Source organism: Ylistrum balloti, unplaced genomic scaffold (assembly GCF_031769215.1).
Source record: "Ylistrum balloti isolate Yb309-2 unplaced genomic scaffold, AGI_CSIRO_Ybal_v1 Utg370916, whole genome shotgun sequence".
Taxonomy (NCBI): Eukaryota; Metazoa; Mollusca; class Bivalvia; order Pectinida; family Pectinidae; genus Ylistrum; species Ylistrum balloti.
The window spans coordinates 345,338-366,197 of NW_026782519.1; the positions used below are offsets into that span (position 1 = coordinate 345,338).

General features: G+C 37.4%; 1 protein-coding gene across 1 annotated transcript; it reads left to right on the plus strand.

Moving 5' to 3' along the window:
* Positions 1-8,135: 8,135 nt before the first annotated feature.
* Positions 8,136-20,569, plus strand: LOC132559458 (uncharacterized). The gene is made up of 3 exons (XM_060224077.1): positions 8,136-8,259; positions 15,845-15,948; positions 18,543-20,569. The coding sequence occupies exon 3, from the start codon at positions 18,560-18,562 to the stop codon at positions 20,123-20,125; it is 1,566 nt and encodes a 521-aa protein (XP_060080060.1). The 5' UTR covers positions 8,136-8,259; positions 15,845-15,948; positions 18,543-18,559; the 3' UTR covers positions 20,126-20,569.
* The last annotated feature ends 291 nt before the right edge of the window (positions 20,570-20,860 follow it).

Genomic DNA, 20,860 nt, shown 5'->3' on the forward strand with positions numbered 1-20,860 from the left:
ACTTACTTGTGACCTATAGTTATTCATGGATATGCTCTAGAATAGTCCTTCTCTCTGACCTTGGAAGAACAACTTGCCATGTCTCATTTGGGCTTTTTCTATGCAGCAAGTTTTCTTGTATTCACAGTGACTCGAACTGCGACCAAAGTGAGATTGCTGTCATATTACAACCCCCAATGCTTTTAAATGACGGTTTCTTCCCTTCCGTCACCCATGTCAGTACAACTTTGATGTCTTCATTAGCGTTTTGTTTAACACTGGTCTGTTGTGCATCAGGCTACTGCTTTCCCATTCTTGGTCAAATCCACATTGTCTGCAAGGTATTCTGCTGTCGTCTTGCTGGGATATGTGGCAATGCCCTGCTCTGATACCACGTGGCCTAGGGACAGCACTTCTTTCTTGCAAAGGTGACACTTCAATTTCCGTCCTGCTGACATGAGTCGTTCAAACAGTCTATGGAGGTTGTCTAACATTTCCTTGAAAGATCTACCAACTATGATTATATCGTCGAGGTAGATGAGACATATCTGCCACTTTAGACCAGATAGAACTGCTTCCATTAAGCGCTCAAATGTAGCAGGTGCCGATGCTAACCCAAAAGGCATTAGTCGAAACTCATACAATCCAGTTATTGTGGCAAACGCAGTCTTTTCTTGATCCTCTGGCTCTACCTCAACTTGCCAATATCCAGAATTCAGGTCTAGGATCGAGAACCAAGAACAGCTTGACAATTAATCTAGTGTTTCGTCTATCCTTGGTAAGGGATAGGCGTCAGGGATGCTAACTGCGTTTAGCTGCCGGTAGTCAATACAGAACCTTATGGTACCATCTTTCTTCTTGACTAGCACGATACCAGAACTCCAAGGGAAAGATGATTTTTGTATTACTCCTCGCTCAAGCATATCTTCGACTTGTCTGTTTACCCTAGGTCCTAGTTTGCCTGGAACCCTTCGTAATGGCTGCTTGATCGGATGAGCGTCCCCTGTCCGTATGAGATGTTTTACAATATCGGTGCATCCTAAGTCTGAACCTGTAACTGCAAAAAGCTTCTCAGATCTCTTCAACAGACCTCCCAACTCCTTTTGTTGCTGCTCAGTCAGATTTGCTTTAGAAGCTATAACAATTCCTCCAGGTCATTCCTTAGCTTAGCAGGATTTTCTGTTACTTCGGGTTTCTGGTTATCATTTACGGCCTGTACAGCACACGCTTGTCCGAGAGTTGTACCTGGGTATATTTCTTGTCCTTCTGCACAGATGTTCATCATACGTACGGGAATATCGGGAACATTCGCCACTAATGTCCTTTCAACTAGAGCTGTGTCTCGTCGTAAGAAGGTTTCAGCACCTTCAGCTAGAAGCATCTCACCTTGTATGTGCCTATCTGGTGGTGTGCACACTTTACCAGTGATCAGGACCTCACTCATTGCTGGCAACAAAACATGTTCCGTAGAGTATACCCTAAAACAACCCATTGCACCCTCATACCGAGTAGCAATGTCCACACCATCCAGTGTCAAACAACCATTCTGAAAGTCGAGAGACCCATGTCTCTTTTTCATGACATCAAGCCCTAGTATACCATCTGTACTAATCCTAGCTATAACTGCCTCAATGTATATATCTTTGCAGGCATCAAGTCGAATTATAAAGCTACCCCGACTGACCGACTACATGTAGCTTGTCACCTCTTGCGGTGAAGATATCTTGGTGTACCTCGCTTAGTTTAGGTTTGGCTGTATGAGCAATGCTATCAAACACTCTCAGAAATGATAGTGACCGTTGCTCCCGTATCTTCCAAGATTTATGCTCTAGCGCCATGTACATCTGCTTCTATGTACATGCCAGCCTCAGGTGTTGCCACTGATGCACCAATACTAGCTTTTGCCTTCCTTTTCTTCTTACGTCTAACTCCCACCTGCTGGGCTGCTGGTTTGTTACTCTCATTTCCTGTTTTCTGCTGTAGCTTCGGACAATCCCGCTGGAAATGTCCTTCTTTCTTACAATAAAAACAAGACTTTCCACTCACGTGCCTGGCTAAATTTCTGCTGTTTGTCCTTTTTCTCTTTCATCCTTTGGACACCAGTCTCCAGAGTAACCAGTTTTCTCTGGATATCTTTCAATAGGGTGATTATTTCAGGTAACTCAGCATTTGGTGAGTCGATCTCTATACTGCTTCTCGCACCGTTTATACGCCTCAAGCTCTACTGCTAACCGTGTAGCATTGGTAAGGTTACGAGGTCGGGCTTGCTTTATTCTTATTCTCATCTCAGAATCACTCAGTGCCTCTATGAACTGCTGCTTGGCAAGAGTGTCTCTCATATCACTAGGCACTCAAGGGTATGCTAAATTTACAAGCCTCCGAATAGCTTGTCCCAGCTCGGGCAGTGTTTCTGATGACTTCTGCCTCCCCTCCAGTAGCTGTACCCGGTATAGCTCTGTTTGATTAGGTGGTGAAAAACGCTCCTCTAGTGAGGTTGTCACTCGAGACTGATGAGACCTATATCAACTTAGGACATCTTCCGCCAATACTGTTCACAACACAGCTATCTGCTGTTAATACACTACGCAGTCCACGACTACCGTGTCGTGACCACTAATGATATACTGAGAAAGTGATACCTAACACTGGTACTACGAACAGTACTGCGTCATGTTCAGTATTGACATAGATCAAGGCAAGGCTTACTCAGTCACTTCTGTCTGTCTATGCCAATACCTACCAATAGTGAAGAGTGAGACATCTTACCAATAACGACCAACCTTCGAACGAAGAATAATCCTCCCAGTGTCTGCCGACCGCTATTTATACTTTGGAGGGAAACAACGACCCCTAGAGGTGATAACAAAAACTAATCACAGAAACGCTTACATGACATTACGATTGATGAAACCTCTGGCGGACATCAACAATAACAGCACACGTACGGAGAATTTACACACATGACACATGTATCATAACTGTAAGGCCTATTTCCGCCACACTAAGAACTCAGGTTATGCTGTTGTCGGTTATACTAATTGAATGAAAAACACTGCATATAGACACACGTGTGTGTTAAAAGTGCTTTGAAATAAAACAGAGACCATTATTTTATAACTCAATAGTGTTGTGGATACTTTTATCGACTCTTTTTATAGTGTCAATATGTACCCTTGTGTAGGATAATGTCTCGCTTTGTGTTACTGCGTTATCGCCTATTTTCAATTTTCCATGGTTAAAAACAAACAAAAAGATAAAAACAGATAAATTACATCGCAGGCACTTTATTTCGTGAATAAATATAGATTCTTTGCAAAGATGTTAAGATAAATATGAAACTATCATAAGGACATGAATTTCTATCTCTTCAACTTTTTATGATTCAGTTCACATGGGATTATTTGTCTCCGTGTAAGGAAGATAAATTGAATTCTTGATTACTAAAGCTTTTGTTAACTGGATAAACATTAATACATTTGGTGGTTATACTGCTTGCTTTGTCATCCATTGAATTATTGACCTTTGGATGCTGTTGACGTAATTAAGAAGTAAAAATCGGCCAATATCATTCATTTACATGCATCTTTTGGGTGTTTTTCTTCTATGCCACGACAGCAGCTTACGATATTTCGATATAAATTTCATTTTACCAAACTTTATTAACATTTGATAAAACAAACTCGATATGTCTGTATTTTGTTTTCTTTTTTTAGTGTTTTGGTTGATAATTTTATAATTGCCATTAATTTGAATATTGATTCTTATTGCGGGTCAAGGTAATTATTATATGGTTTCATCCTCTACCCTTTCACAGGCCCAATATCGGTGATATTGAGTGTTTTGTTGTCGAGATGTGTTTTAAAGATTTAACTCTAAGTGAGATGGTAATGCCGGAATTTCCAGCTTGTTTTCCTTAATTATTGTACACCAGGATAAATACATATCTTCTCCGCATCCATCACGTCTGATAAAGGTGACAGTAGTCACTGAAACATCACATCATGGATGTTACAAGATGTATAATTCCATACACGAAATTACAACCTATCAAATAAATAACGTCTGATTTATAACTTGACACGAAATATTGGTCAGCCTTAATGTTTTCTGAAAATAGCTTGCACTAAGGGGCTATGTCTGTCTGGCATGTCACTATGACGAGCAATCCTGGAAGTTATTTTTTGCCGTTAATTAAATAGGAAACTAAACAAATCATACATATTACCTGTAACATAGCCTGTTTATATTAAATTCTTAATACACTTAAGATACATTCTGGCCACTCCATATTGCACAATATAGACTATGAATCTTATGTAATATGTTTATATTTGTGGTACATTTACAGTATCCGTATGTAGCTGATTAACGGTGGTCTCCAGTACAATTACTATATATAATATTACGACAGCCAAACATTATCAAACAAACTGCAACATGAGTAGCTTCTCGCCAGCTATATCGACATAGGTCATACTCCGCTAGCTGCTGATTTCATAGCAGATTTCGGTCACTCATACTGGATCTCAAATATTGTATGCGTTCATCAAAAGTTGATGTTCGCTATGTTACATGCATTCCTGATAGTTTGCCCAATGCATAGAATTCTATGCGCAATAATTTAGCTGCAACCCATATATCTATTTTGATCAAAATATGGTTAAAGGTAGCCGAGAGCCATAAACCGTATATAATGTTTACTGAATAGCGTCGCCGGGGAATCTTTACTCGTTTCTTTTTAACAAACAGGCTCACAATAGTCTCAGAAACAAAACATGATATCATGAATACGCGTCACTGATTTCACCGGTGCTACTTTAAATTCCTTTCTACACTGGGTGCAGGAAAACGTATAACCGACACCCGTTTGTAGCTGTATTAACACAGCTCTTCCAAGAAGACCGTATTCAAAGAAATTAACTTCTACCCAGAAAAGGACACGTTACAGACACTGGAAATACCAACAGTAAACAAAAACTGTGACATTAAACATGGAAGCACCCAAGTATAAAAATGTATACCCTTCTAAAGAAAATCAGGGACAACACAACCCAGCCTTGCAGGATTGATAATGGTTTTTAATTATAATACAATTTATTTTTTCTGTTTATTTAATGGAACAGAAAAAAACAGTATCTAGAAAAAGCTATTACATGTGACATGAATATTCACACTTACATATCAGACCCAAATGTTCTCCTATAGTGTAGATCAATACAGACCGGTTCAAAGGTGTTCCATAGTTGAATAGACGCGTAATGTAATGTCATATATGAAGACACTATTACAAAGATTGAAAAATCTACGTTAAAATCCTTGGTGAAGTTTTCGCATAATTACAAGTAAACAAGATCTCTTAAGCATCTGAATTGAAAGTTGTTTTTCAAGCCGAACGTAAACAGGAATATTTTGAAGATAATATATGCGAATTTTGAAATAAGGAAACAAAGATAGCGTACACATCCTAAGAAATGTTAAAATTGCCAGATATTTCAAAACGTATTTCCGTTTTTGTATGAAAGTAACAGGTCACATGGGCTACCCATTTCCCCAATAAATTATTCATGTCTGTTCGATATGTGCCCGAAAAAAACCACCAAAAAATAAAAAATTGAAAAGCAATAAAAGAAACAGATTACCTGAATGTTTACTCTGCAAGTCCAACGTTTCGAAACGTTATACGATTCGGTTTTAATGAAAAGGGATTGTCGGGTCACACTAGCCAACAACAAAAAAAAATTCAGCAAAGAGAAACAATTCTAAACTTTGTTTAAAATTGACAAAAAAATAACATTGCGGTTTTTTTTATATGTATATCAATGGAAAATACAAAGCTGAAACTTGAAACAGCCTAAACATTATGATAGAAATATGTTCATCCTAAATTAAATTTACTAGGGAAGTAAAAGCTTACTTAAACAATTTTGTTGATGTCCTATGCTTAAAGCTTGACATAAATAAATGCATTTTCAGGTCACTGGCCAGAAGGATAAGTGAGCTTAAGCCGTAGCGCGGCGCCGTATTCCGTCCGTCCATCCATCCGTCGTGTTTCGTCAGTTGTCAGTCCTGTGTCAACTTATCCAATCAAACGACTGCTCAATAATTAATACGCGAAACGTCAAGATATTTGGCTGGTATAGGACCATATTTGCGAAAATATGAATTTGACCCTTATTCAAGGTAACCAGAGCCAAATTTGTTAAAACAAAAAAAAAAAAAAAAACAACACTTCTTAATCAAATCTCCATATCGCCAAATTAACATATTGACGTCACGCATCACGTGACCTCGTTCCGCCTGCACAATATGAATATTCAACAGACTAAGCTAGCAGGGCTTAAAACGTTACACGACAAGGAACTAATATTATCTGTTTATAAGTCCGTACATGTAGATCAGCGAGCACAATTAATCTACTTATTTTGTGAGAGAGCAAGTGTTACAATAGAACTGTGAGAGTATCCTCGGAACGATCACTTAGATACGTCGACAATATTTACAAGTGTGTTTCATTTGACTCTCTGAGGTTGGAGTAAAAGAACCTGGCTTCATCAATTTAACATTCACATCGGTAAAATTCCAGGTAAGTAGTAATGTATTCGGGTGAGGTAAGGTATTTTGGTGTTCGTAGGTTGCGTGGGGTAGAACTGGAACACGACATACGTTGCGGATAGGTTGTGAGGCAGCCCAGAGAGTAAAGTTGGAGATTTTCTTTGTGTAGGGTGGGTGTGGAATAATTGGAACGGCACTGTTTTTATACTACATGCGGCCCATACGATGCGATAGAAGGGTTTGATTTGTCCGGGGTAGGGGTTACAATCACTTTTGCTTACCCAAGACGATATCGTTCGTCACTATTGATATATAAAAGCTTTTTCTCACGTTTTGTAAACATGTCTCCATTTACAATCGTTATTGAAAAGAAGTCGAAAAATCCTTTAAGCATTTACATGAGAGGTCGATATTTACTGCAAACACATATACAATATAACGTATGTCTTATACACTTGCATTCTACCTGTGATATGGCGTTATAAAAAGCTTGCAGCATTGCGACATCACACCTTACTTGTAAACGCACTTTCTACACATGTACATTTCTTTTCGTGACGACTTCCTGAACTTTGTATAACTTCGGTTTGTATTGTAAGCGGGACCCAGTTTAATTATTTTTTTTACATGTTTCAATATCCACACAAGATTTTCTTCAAATATACCACTCAGCTTATTAAGTTAATCTTGTTGCCTTGTTTTTTTGACATCAGGGTTTTTGCTGAAAGCAACCGCCGACAAGATTACAACAATCATTGTGTTCATATATATAAGATTAACGACAGACCTATATCGCTTAAGTCACGGTTAAGATCTCTCCGCGTTGAACATCTTAAAATGTATACATACAGACATCCAGTGCAGCTGATGTGTATATTATTTTAAAAGTACACACAGATTGTGTTGTTAGTAATATCAGAGATAGATGTTTTCATTAAGCGGAGTTCGGAATTTTTGTTTTGATATAGTATCCGTACTGAGTAGGGCAACGCCTTTAGTGCTCATTTCACATTACCCAATACACGTTCGAAATATGATCTTACACTACGTGACAGTTTAACTGCAGAACTTTAAAAAAACACTTGAGCGATCAACTGTGCAATCTAAACTTGTATCGTCAGTGTTAGCAACGTTATGAAACAATAACTAATATTTCCTGTTTATAAGTCCATATATGTAGATCAGCAATCACAATCGGTAATTTATCTGCTTACGTTGAAGAAAATACAATATGCTTGTTTCTAGGGTTAGAGTAAAAGAAGTTGGCTTCACTATTTTGGGAATACCTTTAGTAAGTTTCCACGTACGTAATAATGTGTTCGGTCAAGGTTAGGTAGTGTGATGTTTGTAGGGTGTCAAGAAACACATCTTTCCAAGGAAATGAAATCTCCATATCGCCAAATTAACATATTGACGTCACGCATCACGTGACCTCGTTCCGCCTGCACAATATGAATATTCAACAGACTAAGCTAGCAGGGCTTAAAACGTTACACGACAAGGAACTAATATTATCTGTTTATAAGTCCGTACATGTAGATCAGCGAGCACAATTAATCTACTTATTTTGTGAGAGAGCAAGTGTTACAATAGAACTGTGAGAGTATCCTCGGAACGATCACTTAGATACGTCGACAATATTTACAAGTGTGTTTCATTTGACTCTCTGAGGTTGGAGTAAAAGAACCTGGCTTCATCAATTTAACATTCACATCGGTAAAATTCCAGGTAAGTAGTAATGTATTCGGGTGAGGTAAGGTATTTTGGTGTTCGTAGGTTGCGTGGGGTAGAACTGGAACACGACATACGTTGCGGATAGGTTGTGAGGCAGCCCAGAGAGTAAAGTTGGAGATTTTCTTTGTGTAGGGTGGGTGTGGAATAATTGGAACGGCACTGTTTTTATACTACATGCGGCCCATACGATGCGATAGAAGGGTTTGATTTGTCCGGGGTAGGGGTAACAATCACTTTTGCTTACCCAAGACGATATCGTTCGTCACTATTGATATATAAAAGCTTTTTCTCACGTTTTGTAAACATGTCTCCATTTACAATCGTTATTGAAAAGAAGTCGAAAAATCCTTTAAGCATTTACATGAGAGGTCGATATTTACTGCAAACACATATACAATATAACGTATGTCTTATACACTTGCATTCTACGTTATTGAAAAGAAGTCGAAAAATCCTTTAAGCATTTACATGAGAGGTCGTGCAAACACATATACAATATAACGTATGTCTTATACACTTGCATTCTACCTGTGATATGGCGTTATAAAAAGCTTGCAGCATTGCGACATCACACCTTACTTGTAAACGCACTTTCTACACATGTACATGTCTTTTCGTGACGACTTCCTGAACTTTGTATAACTTCGGTTTGTATTGTAAGCGGGACCCAGTTTAATTATTTTTTTTTACATGTTTCGATATCCACACAAGATTTTCTTCAAATATACCACTCAGCTTATTAAGTTAATCTTGTTGCCTTGTTTTTTTGACATCAGGGTTTTTGCTGAAAGCAACCGCCGACAAGATTACAACAATCATTGTGTTCATATATATAAGATTAACGACAGACCTATATCGCTTAAGTCACGGTTAAGATCTCTCCGCGTTGAACATCTTAAAATGTATACATACAGACATCCAGTGCAGCTGATGTGTATATTATTTTAAAAGTACACACAGATTGTGTTGTTAGTAATATCAGAGATAGATGTTTTCATTAAGCGGAGTTCGGAATTTTTGTTTTGATATAGTATCCGTACTGAGTAGGGCAACGCCTTTAGTGCTCATTTCACATTACCCAATACACGTTCGAAATATGAACTTACACTACGTGACAGTTTAACTGCAGAACTTTAAAAAAACACTTGAGCGATCAACTGTGCAATCTAAACTTGTATCGTCAGTGTTAGCAACGTTATGAAACAATAACTAATATTTCCTGTTTATAAGTCCATATATGTAGATCAGCAATCACAATCGGTAATTTATCTGCTTACGTTGAAGAAAATACAATATGCTTGTTTCTAGGGTTAGAGTAAAAGAAGTTGGCTTCACTATTTTGGGAATACCTTTAGTAAGTTTCCACGTACGTAATAATGTGTTCGGTCAAGGTTAGATAGTGTGATGTTTGTAGGGTGTCAAGAAACACATCTTTCCAAGGAAATGAAATCTCCATATCGCCAAATTAACATATTGACGTCACGCATCACGTGACCTCGTTCCGCCTGCACAATATGAATATTCAACAGACTAAGCTAGCAGGGCTTAAAACGTTACACGACAAGGAACTAATATTATCTGTTTATAAGTCCGTACATGTAGATCAGCGAGCACAATTAATCTACTTATTTTGTGAGAGAGCAAGTGTTACAATAGAACTGTTTCTTTTGACTGTCTGAAGTGTGCTTAGAAGACTTTGCTTCACCTTTTTAACATTCATCTCAGTAAATTTCCAGGAAAGTAGTCATGTATTCGGGTGAGGTAAGGTATTTTGGTGTTTGTAGGTTGTGTTAGGGTAGAACCGGAATACCACATACGTTGCGGATAGGTTGTGAGGCAGCCCAGAGAGTGAGGTTGGAGATTTACTTTGTGTAGGGTGGGTGTGGAATAATTGGAACGGCACTGTTTTTATACTACATGCGGCCCATACGATAAGATAAAAGGGTTTGGTTTGTCCGGGGTGGGTGGGTAATAGGTGGAAGGAATAGCACTATATATTACATGTTGTCTCTCTATTATACAACAAGCATATCATTCGATGTAAAAGCAATATCTCTATCGTCAAAGTAACACTTTGACGTCATGTGTCACGAGATCTCATTCCGCCCATAATATACGCATATTCACCCGACTAAGCTGGAGGGTCGAGACAGGCTGTATACCATGAGAAACCGCAGAGTTTGTATAACGTTGCATCATTTTGGACTTAAATATGGAATGATGGAAAGCTGCGAACATAACCATTTAAGGAGGAGTGCTCAACATGTATTTGTTGTAGAGGGGCCGACGACACTGTTAGTACTTATCTAGTCTAAACCCCTTCAATTCAAATATATATATATATATATTTTGAATTTTTAGGCGAAAATTAGTAGTGTCAATTTTTACTTGAATTTTACACATGAATCTCCTTCATTTTTTTCTTTTTTTTTTATAAATAATTATATAATAAAAAAAAATGAATCTCCTTCATAGTTTTACCAAACTTTTAACAAAACTATTAATTTGACAACTTCAATGTGAAATAAAAGCAACATTACAAGAAATCTCCAAATTTACGCCTCTGGCTGTCAAGTTAAGTAACTTTCCAACACATTGATATAACTTTGACAAACTTTTATTACAAAATTACCTGTGTATTTTTTTAGGTGAAAACAGCACATAATTCCAGTTCACGGAAATTTTCTTAGTCTCACCGCTGCACATGTAAACACGGCATCAATGTACGTGTATCGATTAGTCATTAAGACGGACTGCTGTTTATATATACAGTAAATTGTTATATTGTTTTCTTCGAAGTAAAAGATTTCATACGTAAGTAAGGAAATGAATACTACAATATAAACGATACTTCTACATAGCAGCAAGCTATAACAAAATATAGTTCACAGGATGTGAATATCAAACAGTAACTGGAGTTTACATTAACGTCTGGGGTTTTTTTCATTTATTTATATATAAGCGTATTACTCCACGCATTCCTTTCGTATATATGTAATGCAATTTAAAAGACATACGTAAAGTTTACGAATAACATTTGTAACCATTGGTGTGAATATATACTTACCGATTCACTTAAGTAAATAAACCAATAATGACGAATCATGTGAGCATTATTGAAGAAGTGTACAATGTGTATACTATGTTGACGTTGATACTTACACGTACAAGCATTATTGAAGAAGTGTACAATGTATATACTATGTTGATACTTGCATGTACAAGCGTCATTGAAGAAGTGTACAATGTATATACTATGTTGATACTTACATGTACAAGCATTATTGAAGAAGTGTACAATGTATATACTATGTTGATACTTACATGTACAAGTGTTATTGAAGAAGTGTACAATGTGTATACTATGTTGACATTGATACTTACATGTACAAGCGTTATTGAAGAAGTGTACAATGTATATACTATGTTGACGTTGATACTTACACGTACAAGCATTATTGAAGAAGTGTACAATGTATATTCTATGTTGACGTTGACACTTACATGTACAATCATTTAACGAGAAGTGTACAATGCAGATATAATTATAACAAATGCATTCATTCTTGATTTCGTTTTATCTGGGTTCGGAATGTTTTCATATACTTTCGGGAATTTTAAAGAGATAGGACGAGACGTCCATATCATACAATGATAGATATAAGTGCTATTCGATTAGATTTTCAGGGGAAAAGGTGTACGGGCATGATTACGTACAAATGAAGGCAAATGTTTTGTTGTGTGTTTGCTTTGTTTGTTTTTCAATTGTTTCTCAGTCAATATCCATGTTTCTATAACTAATCTGAATAACCAGTTCCGTGTCAATAACTATCGGACGAAGTGATCCTTAGGTAATTGCCGTAATGACAATTGTTGTACTGTGCAAAGTTATGCTTGAACATCTTCTCATTCGAAATTTAATTCATACCCCACTTTAATAGTAAAGTACACACACATTTGCACGCAAACCTATATAAATATGCAGGGGGATACTGAGTAACTCTAGTAAAATCTTCTAAATTCATTATATACCACGGCTATTTATATCGCATAGTGAACGCACAGTAATTATTTTCTCATAGTATTGCCATCATCTGCGCACAGCTCATATTTTAGGTGTTTGTCTACGTCTGTCTCCATTAAATATGCCAGTCCTCTATTTTCCCAACAATAAATAATCAAATCTGTTTTGATTTGAATCGAACAACTTTGTCATAAGCTTATAATTATAAGAGTTGCTTCCCTTACATCAGATTAACATTTCAAGCGTTTCGGTGACATCGACTGACTCCACATTTTGCAGACGACATAAGAATGGAAGGAAGATTTCAGTTCAAAAAAGGTTTTGTGGTCATTCAGCTAAGATGGAAACTGACGTAACTTCTGTTCAATATTTATAAACGATAACTTTAGAAAATCAGGATGTACACTTTAATCAGTGTTCTCCATTACTCTTGAATGACTCGGTGTCCATTGACGTGTTGGGAATACACTGTACATTGCACACACGGTTGTCAAGCCGTCTCTTTAAATCTTGTTATGCTTCAGCTGTATCCCAAATTAGATGAATATATAGTAATCATTTTGTACGTCCGTCTGTCCGTGTATCTATAATAGTATTTTATCCGAAATCATTCGACAGGTTTAATTCATATTTAAACAATAGCATCACCCCAACATGGTAACAAGGTCAACACTTGGTCAGATTTTGGTGGTCAATTTCCTGGGTAAAGGTCAAAGATCACCCTTGGTCAAACTTGAAATAGAAAGCATGTGTTCTATATCTCATGAACGACTGAACAGGTTTAAATCATGTTCAAAATTAACATTGCTTTATCTGATAAGATTTTGATCGGCATTGATCAAGATTAAAGGTAAAAAGTCATCCTTGACCACTTTTGAAATATAAAGTGCTAGTGAAAAAAACATAGTGTATATTATGAACAACTTAATAAATTGATCTCTCAATTGAAGTAGATTAGAAGAAAAAGATGAGAAGAAGGGGAATATATATATACATGAGAGCCCATGCTCAATAATAAAAAAGTCTGGGGTACTGATATTGGTTCTGTAGCTAGCAAGTCTGTTGAAATGAATATAATCTTGACCCATTTCAAAAGTCACAGGAGTCAAACATGTTGAAGTCTTCAAACGACTTCTCAATAGGCAAAATGCCAAAGCTTCTGATATTGGCACAATGGCTTGTGAAAAAGTGAATCAATTTTGATTAAAATTGGTATGCAGCCTTATATCAATAAGGTATCAGATGAGTTTGACAATAGAACCACTTAAACTGTAATTTACAGAGTAATGTCCCTTTAAAATGTAAGTACCATAGGGCTTTGTGAACGCAATATCTTGAGTAAATTATTATATTAATCAGATCTCCAAGGAGTTTGACAATGGGACTGATCCAGTTGTAATTGACATGGTTTTAGCCCATAGCAATTTTATTACCATGGGCAATGTGAACACAAAAACTGGAATAAATGTGAACAGATTTTGATGAACCTTAGTTTGCAGACTTATATTGCAAGGTAACAAGTTATAAGTTCTCATATTGATTATGTTACCGATTCCTTTGTAACTTTCAGAGTTATGGCTCTGATGAGTGTGACAATATGCATTAGCCAGGTGACAATTTGGGCCCATGACCCTCTTGTTAATTTTAAGCTAACCTTGTCTGAATGGCTGGTGAGCTTATGCCATATAATGTTTTTTGTCGTCCATGCGGCATTTTTCATTTTAAAAGAAAAAAATCTGCTACTAGTAATTAATGTCTCGGAGGATTTGACCAAATTTGATCCCCTAGGGGTGGAACCCAATATATGAAATATATCAAATTCTTTGATATTTCCTTCTTTTGGTTGCATGAATTCTGTCCAAATTTGGTGAGAAGTATTCTTGAGTGGAGGTGATTGAAGTCCTGTATAAACAGTGGATCTCAGCCTCCTGAAGTGGTGGGGCCCGATAAGGGAAATGGAGTAAATCCTTTAAAGTCCTTCTTCTTCTGTAGAAATGCCAGAATTCAGTCCAACTTTAATCTAAAGCATCCTTGTGTGAAGGTGAACTAAATTTTGTATAAATGTTTAGCTTAGGCTCCCTTGAGCTGGATAGGCAGTGACTAATAGGGGAAATGGGGGAAATTTGTTATTACATCCATTAGTTATGAGGATTGATATTGTGTCTCGACCCAATGGGATGGGGCCAATTGGGGAAATACCAAAAATTTAATTCCTTCTTTGTTTGTTGGAATGCCTAGATTCTGTCCCAAATTAATCTGAAGCATACCTTGATGCGAGGAATTCAATTCTGTAAAAACTTTAGGGGCTGGGCCCCATTGAAATAGTTTTCTTTGAAATATTTCTTTTTCTGTAGGAATATTTCATGATTCTGGACCAATTTGATCCAAAGCATTTGTGGATAAAGGAGAATGTAGTATAAATAGTTTTGCCGATCCTGTGAGGGCAGAGAATAGGGTCCAATGTAAAAATGGATATACCCCCCCCCCCCCCCCGGTAAACAAATATCTTCCTGTAGTGTGAATTGAGCAATTTCAGCCAAAACTAGTGAGGTATGGGTCTCTCGGTTTTAGCTCACATGGTCCCAAAGATGAGCTTATGCTGTACCATGGCTTCCATCACCTGTCCGTTGTCCATTGTTTATCCCTCTTCTGTCAACAGTTTATTTAAAACACATTTAGTCATGAATGAATGAGCAATTTAGTCTGAAAGATCCTTGGGTATTTGGGATTCAGCTTTGTATAAACATTGCATCTTTGATCCTTTGGCTCTAAAAAATACTGAGTCCAATAGTGGAAATAGAGCTAATCATTCAAAACCCTTCTTCCTCTCAACAAATGTCTGGTCTCTGTCCCAATTTGGTTTGAAACATGCTTGTCTGAAGGGGACTTCTAATTTTCTACAAAGGGTTGGTCTGACCTCCTTGGGGCCAGAAAGGGGAAAAAGAGGAATTTCCTCATCATACTGGGAAACTGTAATGTTATTGTGAAAAAAAATGTATTGAAGTAAAAGCTGATAGATCCAGATAAGCAGTGCAGGTCCCATGGACCTCTTGTTCTTTTCACAGAAAACCATTGTTTATCCTTGTTGCCCATTACTTAAATCTACATGAAACTATAAGTTTCAGGGTTGTCTATTTCATGTCAATTAAAAGTACAGATGTACCTTGAAAGAGATGTTGGTTTCATTGGATCAACATAGTTACAGCTATAGGCTCAGTCTGGAATGGTTTTAAAAACACCTAAGTTTGATAAATTCATGTAAGCCTACTGATCAGGAAAACAGTGTATCTTTCTTTCGTCAGTCTGTCAGTACAATATTTTACATATGTTCAGACCTATGGTATTGATTTTTGTACCTAAACGTGCAGTAAATTGATGGATCTTGAACATTGCTCGTAACCAGAGTTACATAATACATTGATGTTTGGCAGATTTTTATGAAAAATTGAAAGGCAATTCTGATGCACTTTGAGGTTTTTAGCTACTTCCAGGAAGCAGAGCACTTCCCTCCATATAGAATTTCACTTATATTTTTTTTCTTTATGTTTTCAATAGGTATATGATGACAGTGTGGTGAGGCAATTAATTTCTGTTGCTGAACAAAAAGCAGAGACGGACAAGTGTCTAGTTAAAAATTAGAAAAAAAGCATTTGGGTCATGTAAGTAAATGTATATAGGTGAAAAATTCATTGATTTATGAGATAACAGGTATGTCTGCCGCCAAGTGAAATATCAAGTGAAGTAACTTTTATAAAGATATGAACAAAATAATATATATCATTAGTTAATAGCTTTTGCAGTGGCTAAATAATGCCAATATCTTGAATTTATCTTGTATTTGAATATTTTGTTTTTTTTAATTATATCAATCCCAAACACTAATTATGGCCTGTTCTACGAACTAGAACAATTACAAAAATATACATCCTATCCTGAGGAACAGGGCAATTACAAACACTTACGTCCTGTCCTGAGGACTAGGCCAATAACAAACACTTACGTCCTGTCCTGAGGACTAGGCCAATAACAAACACTTACGTCCTGTCCTGAGGACTAGGCGAATAACAAACACTTACGTCCTGTCCTGAGGACTAGGCCAATAACAAACACTTACGTCCTGTCCTGAGGACTAGGCCAATAACAAACACTTACGTCCTGTCCTGAGGGCTAGGCCAATAACAAACACTTACGTCCTGTCCTGAGGGCTAGGCCAATAACAAACACTTACGTCCTGTCCTGAGGACTAGGCCAATAACAAACACTTACGTCCTGTCCTGAGGACTAGGCCAATAACAAACACTTACGTCCTGTCCTGAGGACTAGGCCAATAACAAACACTTACGTCCTGTCCTGAGGGCTAGGCCAATAACAAACACTTACGTCCTGTCCTGAGGACTAGGCCAATAACAAACACTTACGTCCTGTCCTGAGGACTAGGCCAATAACAAACACTTACGTCCTGTCCTGAGGGCTAGGATAATTACAAAGACTTATGTCCTGTCCTGAGGACTAGGCCAATAACAAACACTTACGTCCTGTCCTGAGGGCTAGGATAATTACAAAGACTTATGTCTTGTATTTAGGACTAGGATAATTACAAAGACTTACGTCCTGTCTAGTGGACTAAGACTTACGTCCTGTCTTGTGGACCAAGACTTACATCCTGTCTTGTGGACTAGGACAATTACAAAGACTTACGTCCTGTCCTGTGGACAAGGCCAATAACACAGACTTAAGTCCTGTCCTGTGGACTAGGCCAATAACAAACACTTACGTCCTGTCCTGAGAGCTAGGATAATTACAAAGACTTATGTCTTGTATTTAGGACTAGGACAATTACAAAGACTTACGTCCTGTCTAGTGGACTAAGACTTACGTCCTGTCTTGTGGACCAAGACTTACATCCTGTCTTGTGGACTAGGACAATTACAAAGACTTACGTCCTGTCCTGTGGACAAGGCCAATAACACAGACTTAAGTCCTGTCCTGTGGACTAGGCCAATAACAAACACTTACGTCCTGTCCTGAGGACAAGGACAATTACAAAAACTTATGTCCTGTCCTGAGGACTAGGCCAATAACAAACACTTACGTCCTGTCCTGAGGACTAGGACAATTACAAAGACTTTTGTCCTGTATTTAGGACTAGGACAATTACAAAGACTTACGTCCTGTCTTGTGGACTAAGACTTATGTCCTGTCTTGTGGACCAAGACTTACATCCTGTCTTGTGGACTTAGACTTATGTCCTGTCTTGTGGACCAAGACTTACATCCTGTCCTGTGGACTAGGACAATTACAAAAACTTACGTCCTGTCCTGAGGACAAGGACGATTTTTTTTAAAAATACTTTTGACTTACAAAATAAATTACGTGTTCTATTATAGTTACAGATACTTTCTGTACTATTTTCAAAACTTTTTGGTGACTTTAGAAAGGTTATTCATGTACATGTTCAGCTGAAGGCAAATATAAGATGAGATTTAACTCATTTTCAGATTTTTTTTATATCTAATAAGGGCTATTGACAGAACCAAATCAAACAGTCAATTTATAGGTCACAAAATGTCAAAGGTCAAACATCATAACAGATGTCAACGATTAAAAAGAAGGCAAGAATATATATTTAAATGAGAAGTGATACCAAAGGTCAAAATATAGGTCACCTCAGTCCAGAGCCATTTATGTATGTATACTGATCAATATATCAATGTTTTAATCAGCTCATTTTTTAACTAAAGTTATGATGTAAACATGTACTGTTATCCCTGTCAGTAATATCAAGTATAAACAGGCTATATATGGAGGACCATTATATACATGGAATACCCTCAATTATAGATGTACAAAATGTACTAAGGTTGTATAGACAGGTTTATGATATATTACCTAACCTTACTTAAAGTGACTGCATCTGTTTGGAGGTTTGTGAATGAATCATTTCTCCAACATCAGCCTCAACATTCTCTCTGATGTATATTACTTTCTTAATCCTGAGTACAATCATTGAAATACCAGAGTTGTTGTTCCATGCACCTATTACTACTGTGATATGAGGCTACTACACTGTACTCTGGGAGAGAGAGATTGGACTGTACCATTACAAACATTCAAATGTATAACCATATTATTATGTCACTCAAACTCACAGATGTATGAACATGTCATACTGTGTTGTAAGGGTGTACTTTTATCAGAACATTAATATTTATAAAGATATATAACAACGTTAATAATTCTTGTCTATTTTCAGATTTTCCTGTCTCCGTCATGGCAACACCTGTGACTGCTTTCCGTCCTAAAGGTGTGAAAACATGTATCCATCATAAAGGGAAACACCTGGATTATTATTGTGAGAAATGTCAGGAACCTATTTGTCCAAAATGCATTACTTCCATTCACAAAAGCCATCCTGTTTGTGAGCTTAGTGACATTACTCCCCAAAAGAAACAAGAAATTACAAACTTTATCAACAAAACAGAACAAAATGACCTGGTAGAAGTCAGGGAATATATAACTTCTGCTGATTCATTACTCAAAGACAATACCAGTCATTTTGAGAAACTTTCACAGCAACTAAAAAATCAAACAGATCAACTAAAACATGAACTCGATCTATTTACAGCACAGACACTCTCAGTGTATAAACAGATGGAAGAGGACAACACCAGGATGATACAGAAATACAAACAAGAACTGGAGATGTACAACAGACAGCTGAAACAACAACTACAGGAATGTAAGGTGACTCTACAACGTGGTTCTCACCTGGACATCTATGACACAGATATACATTCCTCGTTACATCTCCCTGTCAAACCTGTCCTGGGTACGGTCATCTTCACACCTAACACAAATCCACAACATCATCTACAACAGGCCGTAGGGACGATTATCACCTCAGGTCAAACATCAACTGACCAGGATCGGTCAGTCTCAGTATCACATGACCAGGGACAATCCTCTAAACAACAACAAACAGGAGTAAAAGGGAAGAAAGCAGTGATAAGTAAAGCACTACTGTCAGAGACCAAAGTGGTGAAGGAGTGGGAGTCTCCATGTGACATTTGGTCTATATGTCCCACCACTGATGGTCAGGTGTGGACCAGTGATTACAGTGATACATTAACTCTCCTTAACAGGGAGGGTGAAGTAGTACAGGAGGTCACACACACGACTGGCATCAATGACATCAGTCTATCACCCACAACACACACACTGTGGGTCTGTGACAGTAAAAACAACATCATGGAGCTGGTATCAGGACGACTTACAAACAAATTCAGAACCAAGGAGTTCCCCCAGTGTATATGTGTTACAGCCAGTAACCATATCATTGTGGGGATGAAGAAACACATCTGTAAATTTACTACACAAGGTCAAATGGTACTCACTACAATGGCTGTAGGGACTGGGAAACCATTAGTGTATACACCATGGAGGATGTCAGAGTGTCCAGTAACTCACAATGTCACAGTGAGTGATATCAGCAGCAAAAGTGACGGTGGTGATGGAAAGGTACGTGTTGTTGTCATGGATACTGACTTCCAGGAAGTGTTTGTATATAGAGGTGACATCCCCAGTACATATAAACAAACACCACAAACAGGATGTGTAACATTTGACCCCTATGGTGTGGTGTATGACAGTGTGGGGAACCTCATCATAGGGGACAGGTACAACCGTAGGGTCCTACTCCTCAATGGAGATGGTGAGTTCCTCAGGATCATACACACAGACAGAGAGTGGACAGTGGCTGTAGGTATAGACAGGGAGGATGTTCTGTGGGCAGGGTTTGGGGGTAACAATGTAAAACTACTACAGTACAGTGTGTAACAGTACTACTACAGTACAGTGTGTGACAGTACTACTACAGTACAGTGTGTAACAGTACTACTACAGTACAGTGTGTAACAGTACTACTACAGACAGAACTAGACAGATATATGTTATTCTAGTGAGTTACCATGGTAACAAACTTTGAAGATAATATTTACATGTGACAAGAACAATACCATTTAAATGAATGATGCGTTTAAATGAATGATGCTTGTCAGCAAAATGTATTGGTGTCACCACCCATATTCTTCACTTTGTAAACTGTGTTAAAGATTTGTCTTCCATTTTTCTTTCTGATTGCAATGAAAATCAGTATAAAGTTATGTTGTGTATTTAGAGGTGACCAATGTCTTATAATGTACATGTATACTGTATCCCTATCTGTGTATAGTGTGTTTTGTATATTTGTCATTTAATCAGCAATAAAATACTTTGAAATTATATTGGTTTTAATTTTTACTGTTGATGTTTTTCTGTTATATATGTGTAAAACAATTCCGGAATGTGATTTACCAGGATGTCAGAGTACTCCGGGCTCCTATTTAACAAAGTGTCAGAATACTTAGGGATCTGACGATACAGAATGCATGAATGCTCAAGTATTTACGCAAATTTGACGATCGAGAAGATGAGATCATCTTTCTGTCCGGTGTACATGTCCCATATTTTCAATGTGTGTCACAAATACCATTTCGGCGGGATTCATTTTAAAAGCAAGGATACACAAAATTT

Excerpts from the sequence above, each read along its gene's own strand:
- LOC132559458 (XM_060224077.1), top strand. The coding sequence starts at position 18,560 with ATGGCAACACCTGTGACTGCTTTCCGTCCTAAAGGTGTGAAAACATGT.